At 43.4% G+C, this 20,124-nt stretch overlaps 1 protein-coding gene across 9 annotated transcripts in view; it reads left to right on the top strand.

The window, feature by feature from the left end:
* Positions 1 to 20,124, top strand: part of DYSF (dysferlin) — a 203,515-nt gene that overhangs the window by 89,430 nt on the left and 93,961 nt on the right. For all 9 annotated transcript variants that reach the window (XM_069977165.1, XM_069977169.1, XM_069977161.1 and 6 more), the window contains 9 exons: positions 1,307 to 1,484; positions 1,799 to 1,923; positions 2,447 to 2,553; positions 3,597 to 3,789; positions 5,851 to 6,006; positions 7,424 to 7,555; positions 8,372 to 8,538; positions 17,736 to 17,850; positions 18,982 to 19,087. In XM_069977165.1, coding sequence (XP_069833266.1) covers positions 1,307 to 1,484; positions 1,799 to 1,923; positions 2,447 to 2,553; positions 3,597 to 3,789; positions 5,851 to 6,006; positions 7,424 to 7,555; positions 8,372 to 8,538; positions 17,736 to 17,850; positions 18,982 to 19,087 — 1,279 coding nt within the window. The remainder of the gene's footprint in view (positions 1 to 1,306; positions 1,485 to 1,798; positions 1,924 to 2,446; positions 2,554 to 3,596; positions 3,790 to 5,850; positions 6,007 to 7,423; positions 7,556 to 8,371; positions 8,539 to 17,735; positions 17,851 to 18,981; positions 19,088 to 20,124) is intronic.

Raw genomic sequence — 20,124 nt, forward strand, 5'->3', positions numbered from 1 at the left:
AGTGTCATACAGTGTCCATACATAACAGTGTCATATAGTGCCCATACTGTAATCTCTACATAACAGTGTCATACAGTGCCCATATAGTAATCCCTACATAACAGTGTCATATAGTGCTCATATTGTAATCCCCACATAACAGTGTCATACAGTGCCAATACATAACAGTGTCATACAGTGCCCATATAGTAATCCCTATATAAAAGTGCCATACAGTGCCCATACTGTAATCCCTATATAAAAGTGCCATACAGTGCCCATACTGTAATCCCTACATAAGTGTCATACAGTGCCCATACTGGAATCCCTACATAACAGTGTCATACAGTGCCCATATAGTAATCCCTACATAACAGTGTCATACAGTGCCCATATAGTAATCCCTACATAACAGTGTCATACAGTGCCCATATAGTAATCCCTACATAACAGTGTCATACAGTGCCCATATAGTAATCCCTACATAACACTGCCATACAGTGCCCATACTGTAATCCCTACATAACAGTGTCATACAGTGCCCATACTGTAATCCCTACATAACAGTGTCAGTCTCCATACTGTAATCCCTACATAGCAGTGTCATACAGCGCCCATACTGTAATCCCTACATAACAGTGTCATACAGTGCCCATATAGTAATCCCTACATAACAGTGTCATACAGTGCCCATATAGTAATCCCTACATAACAGTGTCATACAGTGCCCATATAGTAATCCCTACATAACACTGCCATACAGTGCCCATACTGTAATCCCTACATAACAGTGTCATACAGTGCCCATACTGTAATCCCTACATAACAGTGTCATATAGTGCCCATACTGTAATCCCTACATAACAGTGTCATACAGCGCCCATACTGTAATCCCTACATAACAGTGTCAGTCTCCATACTGTAATCCCTACATAGCAGTGTCATACAGCGCCCATACTGTAATCCCTACATAACAGTGTCATACAGTGCCCATATAGTAATCCCTACATAACAGTGTCATACAGTGCCCATATAGTAATCCCTACATAACACTGCCATACAGTGCCCATACTGTAATCCCTACATAACAGTGTCATACAGTGCCCATACTGTAATCCCTACATAACAGTGTCAGTCTCCATACTGTAATCCCTATATAACAGTGTCATACAGTGCCCATATAGTAATCCCCACATAACAGTGTCATATAGTGCTCATATTGTAATCCCCACATAACAGTGTCATACAGTGCCAATACATAACAGTGTCATACAGTGCCCATACATCACAGTGTCATACAATGCCCACCAATCATTCTATCTCCTAGAAATATCTCCGGAGACGGAAGTACTGCCTCTTCGCTGCCTTCTACTCGGCATCGATGCTTCAGGACGTGGATGACGCCATTCAGTTTGAAGTCAGCATTGGGAACTACGGCAATAAGTTTGACACCACCTGCTTACCCCTGGCCTCTACTACACAGTACAGCAGAGCTGTGTTTGATGGTGAGCAATGTGTATGATGTGTTAATATCCCTGCAGCGTATATAAGCCGCGTATAGTCCGCCGTCATCTATAATTGGTGATGAATAAGCTGGGAGTCTACGGTATAAACCTGGAGAGCGTATAAAGCACAACCCCCCCCCCCCCCCGGCTTCCTGACCACATGACGGCATAGCTGTTCATGTATACTGTGCAGAGCTCATTATAAGCTATACAATAATATACAGTGTATAGCTGCTTTCTCATTTTGCATGGCATCCCTACTTTTGTTTATAATTAGGTGTTGTATATTCTTTCTATGCTTCCTTGGTTTTTAGGCTGCCAGTATTACTACCTCCCATGGGGTAATGTTAAACCTGTAGTGGTCCTGTCTTCGTATTGGGAAGATATCTGGCATAGGACCGATGCCCAGAACATTCTCCTTCATGCCATAGACAATCTGGTAAGTTATCCGTATGTCAACACTCTGACACTTTAGAGGACTATGCTGGGCTTTACCGTGGTGTATGGGAACATTAAAGGGGTTGTTCACCAAATTTTTTATTCTTTTAAATCAACTGGTGCCAGAGATTTGTAATTTACTTCTATTAAAAATTCTCGTCTTCAAGTACTTATCAGCTGTTGTATGTCTTGCAGGAAGTGGTGTATTCTCTCCAGACTTGAGAGCAGGAGAAGTTTTCTATGGGAATTTGCTGCTGCTCTGGACAGTTCCTGACATGGACAGAGGTGGCAGCAGAGAGCACTGTGTCAGACTGGAGAGAATACACCATGTAGGGCAGGGATGGGGAACCTTCGGCCCTCCAGCTTATGCAAAACTACAATTCCCATCATGTCTGGACAGCCAAAGCTAACACTTTGGCTGTCCAGGCATGATGGGAATTGTAGTTCAGCAACAGCTGGAGGGCCGAGGTTCCCCATCCCTGGTGTAGGGTATACTCACATTATCTGCTTCTTCTTGTCTACAGGAAGCCAACCTGGAAAAAGTCCACCTGGCAGTCAAAGCAAAGTCTTCCCCATATGACCTGGACTCCTTGGTCACACATCTGGTTGATGACATTATCAGTGACTGCAGGTATATATTCTTACATTAGTCATCTGCGTTTCCTTGTGTTCTCTTGGCAGGCCTACAGTAGCCTCGGATGCATCCAGTGGCTAATACCATGGAAAATTCTTGGGTGCTGTGGTATAAATACAGCTGAAGTAGCCATAGTGACTGTAGGACCCATCAACTTGATGGGCTGCTCCTGTCCAGCTTTAGGCTGTGGTACTCAGGGTTTTGATGTCAGCCAGCACTAGTGATGAGCGAACTTACCGAACGTTCAGATTCTGAACATTTGGCTTCTTGTGGCTGGAGAAGTTGGATGCAGCCCTAGGCAGTCCTGGAAAACATGGCTACAGTCACTGTCCATAGGGTCTATCCATGTTCTCCTGGCAGCCCTAGGGCAGCATCCAACTTCTCCAGTCACCGGGAATCACATCCTAAGCGTCTGGGTTCGAATGAAGCTAAGCATGCTCGAGCTTTGCTCATCTCTAGTAATGACTATGGGATACATGAGCTCAGTGGGCTGCTCCTGTTCAGCTTTAGGGTTCAGTAAAATGAGGGACAAGGTGGGTGTAGTTTGTGGTCTTCAAGTTGGACTCTTGGGTCCAATATATTATCTAAACCACAAGGTGTGAAAAAGTAGAAAAAACAATAAACATGGAAGTCAATCAATAAATCATGTATCTCTACCAACCGTACGAGTAGAGATGATGAATACTTACCAAAATCTAGCCCCCATTAAGCTTTGTCAGTGAAAAAGTGGAAGAAATAAGGCATGTATCAATGAGAGGGAAAAGTTACTTGGCCCTGAAGGTCCAGAATAGGCCCTTACTTCTCGGAGGAGCTGAAAATGACATAATGCCAATCATTCATCAGTCTGAATACTACCCAAACTTTGATGAACAAGTCTCTAGAATATTTGCCATAACCTTCAGATTGCTAATGTTTTGGATTCAGTTTATTAAGTCGATATAAAATAAACCTATTAACGTATCCTACCGCCTGGTATTCAATTGTCAAAGCTAATAAGCATTTTATCTAATCTTATCTAAGTTTTTTCTTCCTTTGCCCAGCTATCCATTACCAGATGTCCCATCAATTCCTGGAACCACACACCTAGACCTTTATATCTACCGCTTCCGACACTCTAGCCTGAGCCAGATGGTCCAGTCGGCAATGAAGATAAAGCATGACGATTGTGACCTTATGGATGTGCTTGAGCAGGCTGAGGACTGGTTACTGAGACTGAAGTCTCTAGCTGAGGAGGTAACAGCTTGTGTTTTACTTACATAGATAGTTTTTTTTTTGTCTGGTGAACAATTGCTTTGTTGTCATACCCATTTTGGTCAATATTGGCCTTTAAAGTTGTACGAACTTTGTGTGCATGGCTGGGTATGCTGCAGCCAGACTATTTATTTGCTGGATCATCAGAAGTGTCTGGTGAGAAATATCCATCACATCCAGCAGATGATGTCGGTAGAGATTACGGCCACCATAATACGCTTTATATAGTCAGTGGAATCCATGGTCAACTTTAATATTAATTGTATGAGCACTTTTAGGGTAAGACAGTCCATACACCTCAGATAACAGACAACCACCCTGGGCTTTCTCTCCCAAATATCTGCTGTCAACTTTTGGAAGATGCCCATAAACATGAGATCATTAGATGACTGGTGAATCCTGCTGGAATTAGTGGCATAACCCAAATTTAATCTATTGTGCACTGCAAATTTGGCCAACAGCCAACAGTAAAGTATATGGGGTCTTTCCGACTCTCCACTGACAGTTGATGCTGGTTAGGGAATGGTCAGGTGTGATGGAGTTTTACTACCAGTCCCTTTTACGCCACATCCAGAGCAGTATAGCTGTGGCTACCTGCTCCCCTCTCCCTAACGGACACATAAGCCGTACCAAACAATATGAATGAGGGGGTTGGGCAATTACTGAATAGTCCCTCCATCCTATCATAAGTCTCCCTTAGGCTTTGGTGGATTGGTGGCTCAGTGAAGAGGGATGAGAACTTTTACCATCACCCCCCCCCCTTCCCGAAAAAAACAAAAAACAAAAACCTAAACATAACATTTTGAAGAAAAGTGCAGAAGAGACCCTCTCTTTCCTGTAAAAATATTTTTACACTATCCTTATCCCATTATTACCTATTACAAGGTGTTAGGTATTACTAATACTAACATTGTACAAAAGTAGGTAGAACAGAACATCATGTAGGACTGGTTCTTGCTATACATGCACATTACCCTCCGAGGAGAGCACTGTGTCACGATTGTCAGGTTGGTCCCCCATGATACCTATGGTGAAAGGGAGTTCCTTGCAGGTTCACATTCTTAAAGCATGGATTAAGAAGGTTGGTACGGTCCAAGTTTCCCTCTTCGGGACCCCATCTGCACTGGAAAAAGTTTTGGAAAATGAAACTTTTTCTGATTTGATACCTTTTTGGCAGATTTATGACTCCTGTCAGTAGCTTCACTAGTGCTGGTCCTGCCAGGGGTGTGGAAAATTGTACAATGTAATATTAATCACAGGGCAAAGTCACATTTAATAATCTGCAAAAGAGGTCAAAAGAAAGCAAAGTGTATCAATGGCTTCTTCTTACGGTAAGAAGAGCAATTAAAAACACATTTTGCTTCTGCTGAATTGGAGAGATGGAATTCTTCTATTAAAAAAGAACGTAACCTTGGTAATTAAGTCATGGCAGAGCTCCGCTATTGAGATGGTTCCAGGTTGCTGCCATGTTCTCACCACATAAATAGACTCCATTGCCCAGAATAGACCTTAAAGATTTTTATAGAAGTTGCAGTTACCAAAACTTTGATGACTTTCTGCTTCTGAATAAAGTTCTCTACGATATTATTTCCTAAAGAAACAGAACTCTTCACAAGCCTGGCTCGCCAATTCCGCCCACGTGTGCCATTTTTTTGTGGTGGGACAAGGTCATTGGGACGAGAAGATTGTTTGGTGTTCAACTCGACATAGAGTTCATTGGTTTCTAGTATCTTTTAGCTGAGGTTGAAGATCAAGTCTTGGGTTAAGAGTAGGTGGTCTCTAAATCTTTGCCAAGTGTGGTCATCGACAAAGTCTAAGATGAAGACAACAGAGGTCCAGGCAGCCGTTTTCTTGGCCTCTCCCACCTTTTCCATCATTGGCAGGAGCTCCCGTATGTTCTCCTTGCAGATAATGCTAAACATTAATGATGCCTGTCTGCGTTGTGGCTTTTTCTTTTCCATAATTTTCCAATTTTCAGCTGTATTTTGTTATGTATTTGTTGGAAAGGTTCACTAATATTTCGTGAATCTGTATTTTTTTCAGCCGCAGAACAGCTTGCCAGATATAGTGATTTGGATGTTACAAGGAGACAAGCGTGTGGCTTATTACAGAATACCAGCCCATCAAGTCCTTTTCTCCAGCAACGGGGCCAAGTGTTGCGGCAAGCACTGCGGAAAACTTCAGACGATATTTCTTAAAGTATGTTTTCATTTCTATTAGTGTGAGTTTCTTTGGTAGGAGTTAACTGGCAGTGGTCAGCCGTGATTGGACTACAGGCTAGATTGAATGTGACAGAAATCGGAACCAGGATCTGGGCAGAATTTTCCTACTGCTTTTCGAAATATTTGTTGGATCGGTAGAATACAGCCAAGAACAAACTTCTATTATTCGATAATTAGGTTATTCTTTTACAAATCAGTCTGATGGCTTACCTATGAACATTCCCTCTAATATTACACTATCGTACAATATGTATCATAGCTGTTGGCTGACTTTATTTTCCATTCTGAGTCCCAGTTTGGATAATTTTTTACACGTTTAATATATGAATACTATGTGATATTATCAAGATGTCAAGCTAAGGTATGGTCTACTGCTACTGCGCTAGCGATACATCTATCTAATATTTTTTTTCAGCATAATGCACTTACTAAAGTCTGTCTTTGCCCCAGGTTCCAAATTGTCCAACACTAATCTTTGGCATAGACCTAATCTCTGTTTTAAAGTATAATAGTATGTGTTGTGACTACTAGTCTCGCAATATGGGCTGAGGATACTGAGTGCACAATATAAGTGCCCATTTCTTGTCTTAAGGTATCCCTACCCATATCCTGTCTAGGTTGTGATAACTGGTGGTTGAACAGTTATCTCTCCCTATCTTCCCCATGTATACTTGGCTCAAAATGGAACAAGATGATGGAGGATAATAGGCCACTCCTAGACTAGTTTTAGGTGTTTGAAATTCGGCATCCCCTATCATTTTCCTCCCTGACATTATCAGTTGAGGACCCACCACCACCATACACATTAGACAATCATTTGGTTCTGCCAAAATCAGTGGTTTAGGCCAACTTTTCTCTAATGTTTATGGGGACCTTAAAGGGAAACTATCAGCAGGTTAGATGAATCTACAGTATGTTCCTATCACACAGGAGATGCTGAGGAGGAAGGTATGTCTCTTACCTTCCTCCTTGGCGCCAATGCAATGCAGTTAGCCGTGTGCTCCATGGTCCGTCCGGTGAGATTCTTAGAGCACTGGAGAGGGGGTGAGGGTGTTAGGAGCACTGCCCATGCTCTTAGCAAAGTCCTCAGACAGCCGGCCCCTTTCTAAAGACAATTAATGGAGCAGGCCAGAGAGGTTAGGCCTCTCACCTTTTTCGGTCCTGACTTTGGGATGGGTCCAGGACTGGGTAAAGCAAGAGGACCATCTAGCCTGGGTCATTGCTCACAGTTTATTTAAAAACTAGATATTTATTCTCTTATCAACATTGGTGTTTCTTCTGAAGTCCGTTATTCAACTTTATAAAACTATAGAAAGGGACAATGAGGAAAAAATATTTCCATTGACTATAATGATATATACTGTATGATAATCCTCTAACACTTTTCTTTGCAGTTTCCACAAGAAGGAAATAATGGATCCAAGATGCCGGGACAGATACGGGTGCAGCTGTGGTTCGGGCTGTCTGTGGATCAGAAGGAATTCAATCAGTATGCTCAGGGGAAGCTCTCCGTCTTTGCAGAATCGGTAAAGTTCCAGCACTATCCTTATCACCTATAAAATATACATCATCTTTTCTTACCATTACCATATGGTCACATAGTGCCTGCCCTTACCTCTCGGTGTCTAAGGGCCGTATTACACAGGCCGATCTACAGGGGAAAGCGACCGCCGACCTGTCATGTTAGCGCTCACTTGCTCGAGGGGGGAGGCTTCCCGGACAATTTTTAGATCATCTGGGTGGCCTATAGAAGAGAGCGGCTGTCTGCTGCCGCCACTCCTATTGCATGGTATGAGGGCTATCGACATTGTGTATCTAGAACATACTGAAAGACAATGATCTATTACAACAAACGATTATCTGCCGGAACGGCCGATAATCATTTTGTGTAATAGGACCCTAACATGGGAAGTTTGTTCTGTGCCAACCATATGTGCCAACATATCCTGTCCTGTCCTATTTTATCCTGGCTTATTATATTTCTTGTTTAGTCTATCCCATCTGTGTTAGCCCCATCATATCCTATTCCTGTTCCATCTAATCTTTTCTATTGTATTTCATTTTATACTGCTGCTTGCCGTTACATCCAGTACTGTGCTAGTCCAGTCACTCTATATCGCCCCCTACCCTTGTGAATTTTGTGTCTTCATACTAATTGTTTTCTAACCTATCTTACCCTCCTTACCCATCCCAGCCGTTTATCCTACCTTATCTGGCTATTTGGTAGAGGAAATATTTGGAAGACGTCACTGACATCCACATATAGTACATGGCTTATAGCAATAGGACAGTGTGATCCTTTATCATACGTAGTAAAACCAACGGCATCTTTTGTCTTGCAGTATGAGAACCAGACCAAGTTGGCATTAGTTGGAAATTGGGGAACCACTGGGCTGACATATCCCAAATACTCAGACGTGACAGGGAAAATCAAGCTTCCGAAGGATAGTTTTAAGCCCTCCAGTGGTTGGACGTGGGCCGGAGACTGGTTCATCAGCCCTGAGAAGACGTGAGTTCAGATTGTAAAGTGATACGATGTTTTTCTGTACTGTGTGAATGTGACATTTTAGCTTTTCCTGGATGTTCTTCCTTTCCTAAAATCCTCCTCAATTGCTCTAATCAGCAGTGTAAAGGCAGAAAGAACAAGAGCTGGCGATCACGTCTGGTCCTGATACTGCAGGCAGCTGGCTCTTCTGTAATGTTGAGTTCTTGGCCAGAGCTGTGCTATGATCCCAGACTGTAATCGGCTGATAAATGGTCGAGGTCTGTAACGTATCAGCGGGCTCTCCCGCTGCTGTTCTCTCTAATCCACCATATAAACATTGTTCTAAGAGATTTAGGGCCTGTTGGCATCGGGAAAGCCTCTATGTTTGTTGTAGGGTCTGCCACTCCGGTGGAATGTCCGTGGATTGCTTCACCACCTCTACCATGCCAAGCCTTCTCCAGCCTGCTCCACAGGGCTTTTTTCCATTTACTTTGTTTATGGTTGTGAAAATGATAGATTAATGGTAATGAATTATGATAAATATGAGCTTTTATTCTTGAAATCAATGTACAAACCCTAATCTTTGCCTGTAGATCTGTTGGGTCTTACTGATTTTATACATCTTGAGATGAATTATTTAAGGGACATTAGAGTTGTCATTGACCCCAAACCCTATAAATCAGCTTGGTGCCTCTTGCATTGTGTTTAACGTCTACCTATCATTAAAAAATTAAATATTAAAATTTTTTAAAAAGTCCAAAATTACATGATATGTATAAGAAAAAAAACAGACTTTTTATACATACCATGTAATTTTGGACTCACAAGGAGGGCGTGTACTTTAAAGGGAATGTGACACCAGGATTATACTGCCTAAATGGGGGCAGCATAAACTAGTGACAGAATTGCTGAACAGATTGGTGTATTACTTACATCATTCTGTTTAGCCGTTCTCCTAATATGCAGGTGAAGGTGATTCTTGACGCACCGCTGCCCCCGCCCTCGAGCTGCTTATTGACAGCTGACTGCCTATACACAGCATGGATAGATAACTGCCAATCAGCAGCTGGTGGGCGGAGTTTTCTGCTTCTCATGAATATCCAGGACTACTGGGCTCATGCACATAATGGAGAGGACTACTTATTGTCCATGTTATTCAGGAGGATATCTCTGGATCAGCTGCACAGGACAATGTAAGTTATACATCATTCTGTTCAGCTTCTCTGTCACTAGTTTATGTTACCCTGAGATAGGACAACATAAACCTACTGACTGAGTCTCTTTAAAGAATTTCACAATAAGTTATATTTTAATGATGTTGTCCTTCGATGCAAGTTTGGTCCATTGCTGTCGACTGGTGCTGCTTGGGAGCACATGCTGGAATATTGAGATAAGCTAAAGCCAAGCGAGCATGCTTCAATGCCTGTGTTGTTGGAGTATGATACATGGTGTGCTGTGATATACATTCATGGATGTCCTTGTTTTTTGTTCAATTTACCATAGACCTTGAGTTTTGTGTAGAGGAGTTGTACCTGCTAAAAATACTGTAAAAATGTACTAAAAATGTTACTACTACACAGGTCTACAGGCAGTCAAGCTAATGTTCCACAGTGCAGTCCTATCCTACAGCTATAAAGTGTAAACTTTATTGTTCCATACGTGTAAAGATCCTGATGTCCTAATAGTGCACATCTCTACCATAGTCCCATTAGTGCTTGTCATCTCTATTGCCTCACAGTCCTATCAGTGCATTAACCTCACCACCCAACTGGTTCTTTTTTCCATGGTTTGGTACTATCATTGCTGTACATCTCCACGTCTCGCCACCCTATTGGTGCTCATGGTACACATCTCTACAACCTCATGGTCTTGTTAGTGCTCATCAATCTCACTGTACAATTGGTGCTCATCAGCAAACTTTGACAGTACCATTGGTGATTATTTCTACAACCTTGTTATCCTGTTAGTTCTCATCAAACTCAAGTTTCCCTGTTTGCAGTTGTAATGCCGTCGATGCCTCCCAACAGCGTTCCTCTGCTCACCACTCCTGACTCGGTCCTACTCTTCCGCTATGCTCTATCTTTCATGATCTTTAGGTGCCATTTAAGGCTGCTCCACATGTTCCTTCTTGCCTGAGTATTGTTGGTTTATAGTGTCCCTAAGTGAAGATATTATTCCTGTATGTTCTTTTCCATGTATCCTAACCTATACCTGCTTCTTGAACTACCCCTACCTATCTGATCCCTTCTGTACTATTTGCCTTTCCTGTTGCTGATCAGGACTGTCTGACCTGAATTTGAGCCTCTTGCCCTGACTCTCCACCCACTGCTCCACCGCTGCCTGATTACTTTTACCACTTTGATTCTTCTGTTGATGACCCGGCCTGATGAGTTTGTCTTCCCTACCTAATCCCCAGGACCAGCTGCCACCCACTCTGGGGCTAAGCTTGTGGAGCCACCAGCAGAAGTCCAGCTTCCAACCTAGAGGACACTTAGCCTGAGTTGCGTTTCTCACAGCACAGCGATGTACTTGGCACCAATGGAATAAACAGAGCAGAAGGATCTCTATAACAAAAATGTACAATAGGGTCCTCAATAGGTTCATGTCTTTATAACTCCCCACACTTGTATAGGAAGGCTTAGTGCTTACCCTTTTCATCCCTTTAAGGAAAGACTCAGACTCTTTTCCTCTTTGTTGTGGTAGGTGGAAGTTATTTGAAAGCCCTTCTCACCCCTTTAAGGATAGGCTTGATTCTCTGACTCTTTTCCTCTTTGTTGTGGTTGGTGGAAGCCATGTGGAAACCCTTCTCATCCCTTTTCTATTTGCTGTAGTTGGTAGTCACCATAGCCTATATACAATGTGTCTCTGTGATCTTTGCTCCTCTCCATTGATGGCCCCATAGCAGCTCCTCATCTTGGATTGATGCCATATTGACCAAATATGCAGCCGGCTTTCAGTCGTAGCAGGTAGGCCACACAGGAGTTAAGGCATACACGTCGTAGTAAATCTTCGTAGCAGTGTTTTCTCCTGCTAGATTTACATTGCTGTGAAAATGCCCAGTTTTGGCTCATAGGCATCATAAAAATGTTAATAGTTTTTTTGCGGTCGGATCATCTTTGCCAGAGTCTTAAAGCATTCATCAGCACGGTGCAATGGGACGCGCTTCGCCGGCCGCTGGGGTTTCTTGTTATTCATTTCAATTACTTAACCAGTTTGGTTATTAACACCCTTCCGTGTCGATGTGACACACCACTTACCGTTAAGAGCACGACATGTTATGCAATTCTAAGGTACTTGATCCCGCCACTGGCGTACGCCACCGCTTGGTATAATAGGTACAGGAACGTGTTTATATCCATAATAGCAGAATTTGCAGTAATGATTCAGCACCACAAATTCCACAAGCATTGTGGGGAGCGGGGGTCCGATGGCTCTCAAGTATCAGAAAGCTGTCTAACAAAAACACAGAGAGACAGGAATGCTGAAATAGTTGAACAATTTTTATGGTCCAGAACTTTCCAAGAAAAATATGGAGACGATTTTTCCTAAATCCACATTTGTGAAAATATTATTGTGGAGAAATGAGATGTATCACTGCGCATGGTGGGATTTCCAGCTATGAAGTATCACCCTCCATGATTAGTCAGATCGGTGTGGCAATGACCTGTCCTGGTAGATATAGCTTCTGTGTAGATGTAGAGAACGGGATGTGATGTCATCGTTGGTTGCTTCTCCAGGACAGAAGTATTAAAGGAGAACTACCAAAATGTCCATGTTAAAGATCTTTGAAAGGATAAAAGGGGAGAACTTTAAAAAGGCTATTGGTAGGGATGGATTTTAAGGGATGGTTCACACGTAGAGGGTTAGGGAAAGGGTTTGTCCGAACCTGAGCGTGCGGCATTTCATTGGCTGCAAAAGTTGGATTCAGCCCTAGGAAGCCTTGGACAACTTGGATACAGCCTGTGGCCTATGGCTACATCCATGTTTTCCAGGCATCCTTAGGGCTGCATCCAACTTCTTCAGCCACCGGTAATCAAATGCTGCACACTTGGGTTTGCCCATCTCTATACATAAGGCCACCATAGGGGACTGAGTGGTCTTCGCCACCCATCCTTCTTATTGGTCTTTGGTAATCCTGTTCATTTGAGAATATGTGGCATGCAAGATAGTTGCTGGCCTGGCTATATCAATATCTCCTATAGACCCTATGTGACTATTATAAGGAGTCTGAAACTGGTTCAAGAGGTCAATTTGCTTTTTGTCAAACTTTTTTTTGCTCTGGCCACAGGGTAGGGCTGGATTTTAAGGAGGAAACATTAGGCCATACACCGCCTTGGAGACCTGAAGGGTTTTCACCACTCACCCATCTTGTTGGTTCTTTGGTAATCCTGTCCAGTTGAGAAGATTTGGGAAGATGGCCACATATAGAAACATAGAAGATTGTCGGCAGAAAAAGACCATTGGGTCCATCTAGTCTGCCCTTTTAGAGAGTTGTCGGCTTGACCCTAACTTAAGGTCCCCACACACTTTACACTTATGTTGGTTGAACCCAGGGCCGATTCTAGCTTTTTTGCCGCCTGAGGCGAAAACTGACAAAGTGCCCCCCCCCCCCCCCCCCTCAGAGCAATAGTCAGGGAGAGAAGATCCAGGACAGGCACAGTGCAGCATCGCAGTGTGTATGGGACAGCACTATAGATAACAGTGTGCAGTGACCAGATTTTTTAACTGTTTGAGCCACTATGGGCCCCCTGGGAGCTTCAAAACAAACTACAATCTACAACTGCTGACCTCTGACCTCAGGAGCTGGAGAAGAGCCATAAAACGGGCTGCTCTGTTAACTCTTTCAGTACTGCAGAATGTAGAGTATTACTGTGCATCACTTACATTCTGCTATACAGAAAGAACTAGTTAACAGCAGAGCAGAACATGACTTTTATGCCTCTTCTCCTGCTCTTGCACTATGCTGAGGTCAACTCGGAGGTCGGCAGTGCAGAGAAGACATAATATAGCGTCCCCGCTGCTGGTAACTTTTTCTTTTCTACAGTGTGTAAGTGATGCAGTGTATAATAACTGCATTATTGAAAGGGTTAACAGCAGGAGACACTATATCTATGTCTTATGTGATGTGAATACCTGTGAATACGAGGCTTCCAGTGTCTCCTCAGCGCTTCTCATGAGGCAACTGACAGGAAACACGGCCGGGCACTGAGCCGTAACTAGTTGTAATGATAAGGACACAGGAGGTTGATGCTGCCCCCCTCAAGGGCTGTGTTATCTGCCGCCTGAGGCAAACACTTCACCTCACCTCATGGCAGATACGGGCCTGGTTGAACCCATCCCTGACAGCAGGTTTGGCTGTCCGTATAAAGTGTATGTAGTGCTTCCAAAACTCCACCGAACCCTTTGTTGTCGCCCCGGTGAGAGCCTCTATCTATAACTCTTATAGACTTCAGCATGTGTGATCACTTCTTTTGTATGTTACTTAGATACAGTTGGGTTGGGAGCAGGTCCTAATAGGCTCCCCACCATCTTTAATCTACCCTTGGCTACATCTTTTTTTATACTTTTAAAAGTGTATTCATATATAATCAGATAAAACATGGTACAAAGAACAGAATAAAGCATGACGACACTAACAGTATCATGACTGGCCTCTATATAACTTACTATTGGGGAGGGCTGGCTACTTTATAAGCCTATTGGAGAGCACTGGCCACTATATAAAACTATTGGGGAGGGCTGGCTACTATATAAGAGACTGTTTTAGGGACTGGCTTCTACAAAAGAGACTATCGGAGCAGGCTGGCTACTATGTAAGAGACTATGGGAGAGGGCTGGCTACTATATAAGAGACTATAAGAGATGGCTGGCTACTATATAAGAGACTATTGGGGAGGGCTGGCTACTATATAAGAGACTATAGGAGAGGGCTGGCTACTATATAAGAGACTATTTGGAGGGCTATCTACTATATAAGACATTATTGGGAGGGCTGTATCCTATAGTGGGCACTATTGGAAGGGCTGGATACTATATAAGACACTATTGGGAGGGCTGGATACTATATAAGACACTATTGGGGAGGGCTGGCTACTATATAAGAGACTATTGGGAGGACTGGCTACTATATAAGAGACTATTAAGGAGGGCAGGCTACTATATAAGACATTATTGGGAGGACTGGCAACTATATAAGAGACTATTGGGAGGGCTGGCTACTATGTAAGAAACTACTGGGAGGGCTGGCTACTATGTAAGATACTATTGGGAGGACTGGCTACTATATAAGACACTATTGGGAGGACTGGCTACTATGTTAGACACTATTAGGAGGGGGGCTACTATATAAGACACTATTGGGAGGGCTGGCTACTATGTAAGACACTATTGGGGGGGGGGGGGCTACTATATAAGACACTATTGGGGGCTGGCTACAATATGGGGCACTATCGGGGGGGGGGGCTGGCTACTATATTGGGCACAATTGGGTGTGTTGGCTACTATATGGGTCACTGTTAGGAGGGCTGGCTACTATGTGGGGCTCTAATAGTAGGCCTGGCTAGTATGTGGGGCACTATTGGGGGAGGGGGGATACTACATGGGGTGCAATTATGGGATTACCTACTGCTTGAGGGATATAATGGGTAACTACCATGTGGGGACAATTACTTTAAGATAGGCAGTGCCAGAAATGCCACATGCACTTTTTATTAAATATCAAGATTTGCCTGCGACTTTGTCCAATTTTAAAATTTTGGCCCACTGTGTATTTCAGTTTGACACCCCTGCTTTGCACCATGTTTGATACATCTCCCCCCTAAGTGTATGGAGACCATTAGATGCAGAATCTCTTCTAACAAGAGGTATGGATGTGATGACCAGGGGTTGCCGGTTGGTGTAGTAGTATAGCTGGGCAAGATGGTGGTGTACCCCTGAGGCACTTGTCACGGTGGCCAGGAGTGGAATGTGCCCACCTCTGGATATACCAACACACACTTTTTAGTAAGAACTGGTGCAGGTGTAGTGTGAGGAAAACACAGTGGGGGAGATTTATCAAACTGGTGTAAAGTAGAATTGGCTCAGTTGCCCCTAGCAACCAATCAGATTTCATTTTATTCCTCACAGATTCTTTGTAAAATGAAAGGTGGAATCTGATTGGTTGCTAGGGGCAACTTAGACAATTCTACTTTACACCAGTTTAATAAATCTCCCCCAGTGTCTGGTGAACTTAAACAGGAACAAATTCACTGTAAGTGTAGACTCACACAGGATGGATCCGCAGCGGATTTAACGCTGCCAATTCATAGCAAAATCCGCTGCGGATCCCTTGCCTGTATTTTCAATGAGATTACATACTTGCAGCGGGATTGACATCCCTGCGAGTATGTAAGTGACAGCCCCCTTAACCCCATACATTACCTGCTCCACGCTCCGGCTTGCTTCGAGAGTTCCCGGCTTGACATCCCGCTCAGCCCAGTGATCAGTGCACTGCCCCGCCACAGATTGGCTGAGCGGGATGTCCAGACACGGGCAGCCCCCGAAGCAAGCCGGAGCGTGGAGCAGGTTATATATGCTCAGGCTGGCGTTGGGGATAGTCCAGACAGTAGACTGACTTCCTGAATAGCACAACATAAGACATGGTCACCTCCAGGCGTAGGCAAGGTTTGTCCCCTTTTAGGTAGCTGTCCCTTGTTAGGTTTTAGCACTGGATACTGCTTGTGAGAGAAACAGAGAGCTAATAAGGACTCCTCACTGACAGCTCCTCTGGGCTAGACTACCTGGCAACAACTCACTCCAACTGTCTTTTTTACCTCAGTAAATATCCTGTTCTGTGATTGGGCAGAACTGCCCTGGAAGGCCCTGTATACTAGCCTGTGATAGGTGGGTGAGGTGTGTGTGGTACCCAGCTCATGGATTGGTTACATCAGAATCACCTGGCATAGCATCAACAAACAGTTATAATTAACCCTTTCAACATATATCTCCCTCAGCTGTGTACATGGTGTACAGGAGACAGTGACACCAAGTGGCAGAAAATAGGAAGTGCAGGCAGAGATAAAAAAAATACAGGTATAAATAGAAAATGTAGATGGAGTGCAGATACCCTTCATCCAAAGGGTCTTATACAAGAGTACCTTACTACAGGTGGGCAAGAACATAACAGGGTCCTCACCCACTCTGGAACACTGCATGAACATCTAGGGAATTTAAGTGTGTGTATTGTAAACAACAGGACAACATTTTGGGGTGCATTTATTAAGACATATTTAATAAAGCCCCGAATTACTATGGCAGGTTTACTCCTGTTTACGCCTGTCGTAGGGCTTGTGCGAAAATCTGCTCTGGATCAGGTGTAGATGTTGTTTCCAGGCATTGAAGAAGGCCTCACCTCCTCCCTGCCTTGCCGCACCCCCATCAGATTAGCAGGGCTTTCGCCTGCCGTACGCCACCTAAAACTCAAAATCTGTGCCTTTTTTGTGGCATACTCCAGGGGTGTATCTTTAAAGGGGTTCTCTGGTGATTTTTTTTTCTTTCAAATCAACTGGTATTAGAGATGAGCGAACCGGGTTCGGGTTCGAGTCGATCCGAACCCGAACGTTCGGTATTTGATTAGCTGGGGCTGCTGAACTTGGATAAAGCTCTGAGGTTGTCTGGAAAACATGGATACAGCCAATGACTATATCCATGATTTCCACATAGCCTTAGGGCTTTATCCAACTTCAGCAGCCACCGCTAATCAAATGCCGAACGTTCGGGTTCGGATCGGCTCGAGCATGCTCCAGGTTCGCTCATCTCTACCTGGTATACATTCCAACTGTATTCTTTCCAGTCTGACACAGTGCTCTGTGCTGCCACCTCTCTCCATATCAGGAACTGTCCAGAGCAGCAGCAAATCCCCTTAGAAAACCTCTCCTGCTCTGGACAGTTCCTGACATGGACAGAGGTGGCAGCAGAGAGCACTGTGTCAGACTGGAAGGAATCCACCACTTTCTGCAGCTGAGAAGTATGGGAACACTTAAGATTTTTAAGTAGAAGTAAATTACAAATCTATATAACTTTCTGACACCAGTTGATTTTCGCTGGAGTACCCCTTTAATAAATCTGCCTCTTTGTATTGATGAAAATACCCAGAGCAGTAAGTCATGTATGTTGTGCGTTTTTTACCGGTCACCCGTCCTGTTTAACCTTTCTTAGGTAACGTCAGGTTCTTGTCTCCCCAGATTATTGTATGACACAGACGCCGGTCACATGAGCTTTGTGGAAGAAGTGTTTGAAAACCAGGCCAGACTTCCCGGTGGGCAATGGATTCATATGACTGAAGCCTACACAGACGTGGTGAGAAGCCTATACTGTGCTGATAGATACACCGAGGTTATGTGCAATGGATATAATGATATAATACTCTGTAATATAATTCTCGTATATTCTGCTGTGAGTATAGGGACTGTAGGGGAGGGTAGGAATGTACGGAGATCTGAGCTACCTCCTTAGATGAGAAAGCCTGGATGTGTCTGGACATTTCATACACAACACAAGAACCGATGCTTATGGCTCCCCAGATTGAGATTTAGATGGAACATTACAGATAGATCTTTGACAGACAATCATTGATTATGGCACAGATCCTGCACTGAAATTCTGGTCTAATCTGTATTACAGGGACACAAACCACAAACATCGGGACAGCTTTACTATTCTAACTACAACTAAATTATGGCTCAAAGTTTGCACCGCTTTACTATGTTTTACACTGTTGTGCCTTGTGTGTCTTTCACCTTCTTAGCACTGTCTTTGTACAGACTTTGACTTGAAGTCCAGGTAGTTCAAAAGTTTAAGGGTGCCTTCACACGTAGCGGATTTTCCGCAGCAGATTTGACTAAATGAATGAACACAGCATCAAGTCCGCGCCATTAAATCCGCTGCGGATCCGCAGCAGATCCACAGCAGATTTGACAGTGCGGATTTAATGCTCTGTTCATTCATTTAGTCAAATCCGCTGCGGATAAAAAAGCTATGTGTGAAGGCACCCTTAATCACAAACTGAGACCTGTTGCCATCATGAGTTATAGCAGCTGTCCAATCTGACTCCATACAGGAGTCGGGCTCCATTATAGTCTATAAGGCCCATCAGTGGGATCAGCTTATCGGTCTTCCCTCGAATCAGACTCAATACAGGACTCCATTATAGTCTATGAGGGCTGACTACTGCTATCAGTGGGATCGGGCTACTGGTCGGCTGTCTAGTCTTGACTCATTACAGGAGTCAGTCTCCATTATAGTCTATGAGGGCTGACTACTGCTATCAGTGGGATCGGGCTACCAGCCAGAGAGTGCAGCGAGCTCCCCTGCACTGTTCCTGGCTGTAACTCCCGATGGCAGCGGATATTAGGACAACATGTCTACAGTTTTTACAGATGACAGTAACACTTCAGGCATCATGTGATAATCCTATTTTTCGCTTTTCAGAATGGAGAAAAAGTTCTCCCTAAAGATGAGATTGAATGTCCTCCTGGATGGAACTGGGAAGATGAAGAGTGGACAACGGATATTAACCGAGCTGTGGATGAGCAGGGTAAGAGGATAGCGCCATCCACAGGTGGTCGTAGTATCGGACCTGCACCACGGCCAGTGATGTCACAGATGCATTGTAGATCAGCTGCATAGTCATTGTTATTCTCATTGTTGCTACGATATTCTTGTTTTCTTCAAATTTTCCCTGTAACAGACTTTTTTAAGGTGTGCACCATTTTACAAAAATTACAAAAGTTTAGTTTTGAGCTCTTTACTAATGATGAGCGAGCCCGACGAACAGCTGTATCCATGTTATCCAGGACTCCCTAGGGCTGCATCCAATGTCTCCAGGCAGCAGAAGTCAAATGCTGAGCGCTCAGACTAACCCGGACATTTGTCAGGTTCTCTCATCACCTCTCTATACTGATGGTTCACGTATCACCCAGAGAGGCACTTCCATCCAGGGACTGGCTGCTGATTTCCAGGAGTGCACTGACACCTTCAGGCCATGAAGCGGAATAAAGATGAGCTGCTCTGACTCAACAAATCACACAACACTATTCAGAGGTCTAATAAAACCCCCCCCCCAAAGAAACCATAAATAAAAAGTAGCAAAAAGGAAACGTTAAAAAGCCTGTACATTATTATGCTTTTTTGGTGGTTTTTGAAACAGATTTATAAAATTTTTTTGAACTTTTGTGAATTTTGTCCCATGAAGCTGGTATGTTTATGCTTATCTGTGTTATGCTTTTTATTGTGTGTATGTGTATATATGCTTATCTGTGTTATGCTTTTTATTGTGTGTATGTGTATATATGCTTATCTGTGTTATGCTCACAGACTCTTTGGAAAATGGAAGGTGGAATCTGACAATTTGATTTGACACCAGTTTGATAAATCTCCCCATATGTGTATATATGTTTATCTGTGCTATGCTATGTTTATAGTGTGTTTTGATGTGTGTGTGTGTGTGTGTGTATATATATATACATATATATATATATATATATATATATATATATATATGTGTGTGTGTGTGTGTGTGTGTTTATCTGTGTTATGCTCTGTATAGTGTGCATTGTTATGTATATATATATA

The sequence above is a fragment of the Dendropsophus ebraccatus genome, chromosome 7, assembly GCF_027789765.1.
Source record: "Dendropsophus ebraccatus isolate aDenEbr1 chromosome 7, aDenEbr1.pat, whole genome shotgun sequence".
In the NCBI taxonomy this organism is placed as follows: Eukaryota; Metazoa; Chordata; class Amphibia; order Anura; family Hylidae; genus Dendropsophus; species Dendropsophus ebraccatus.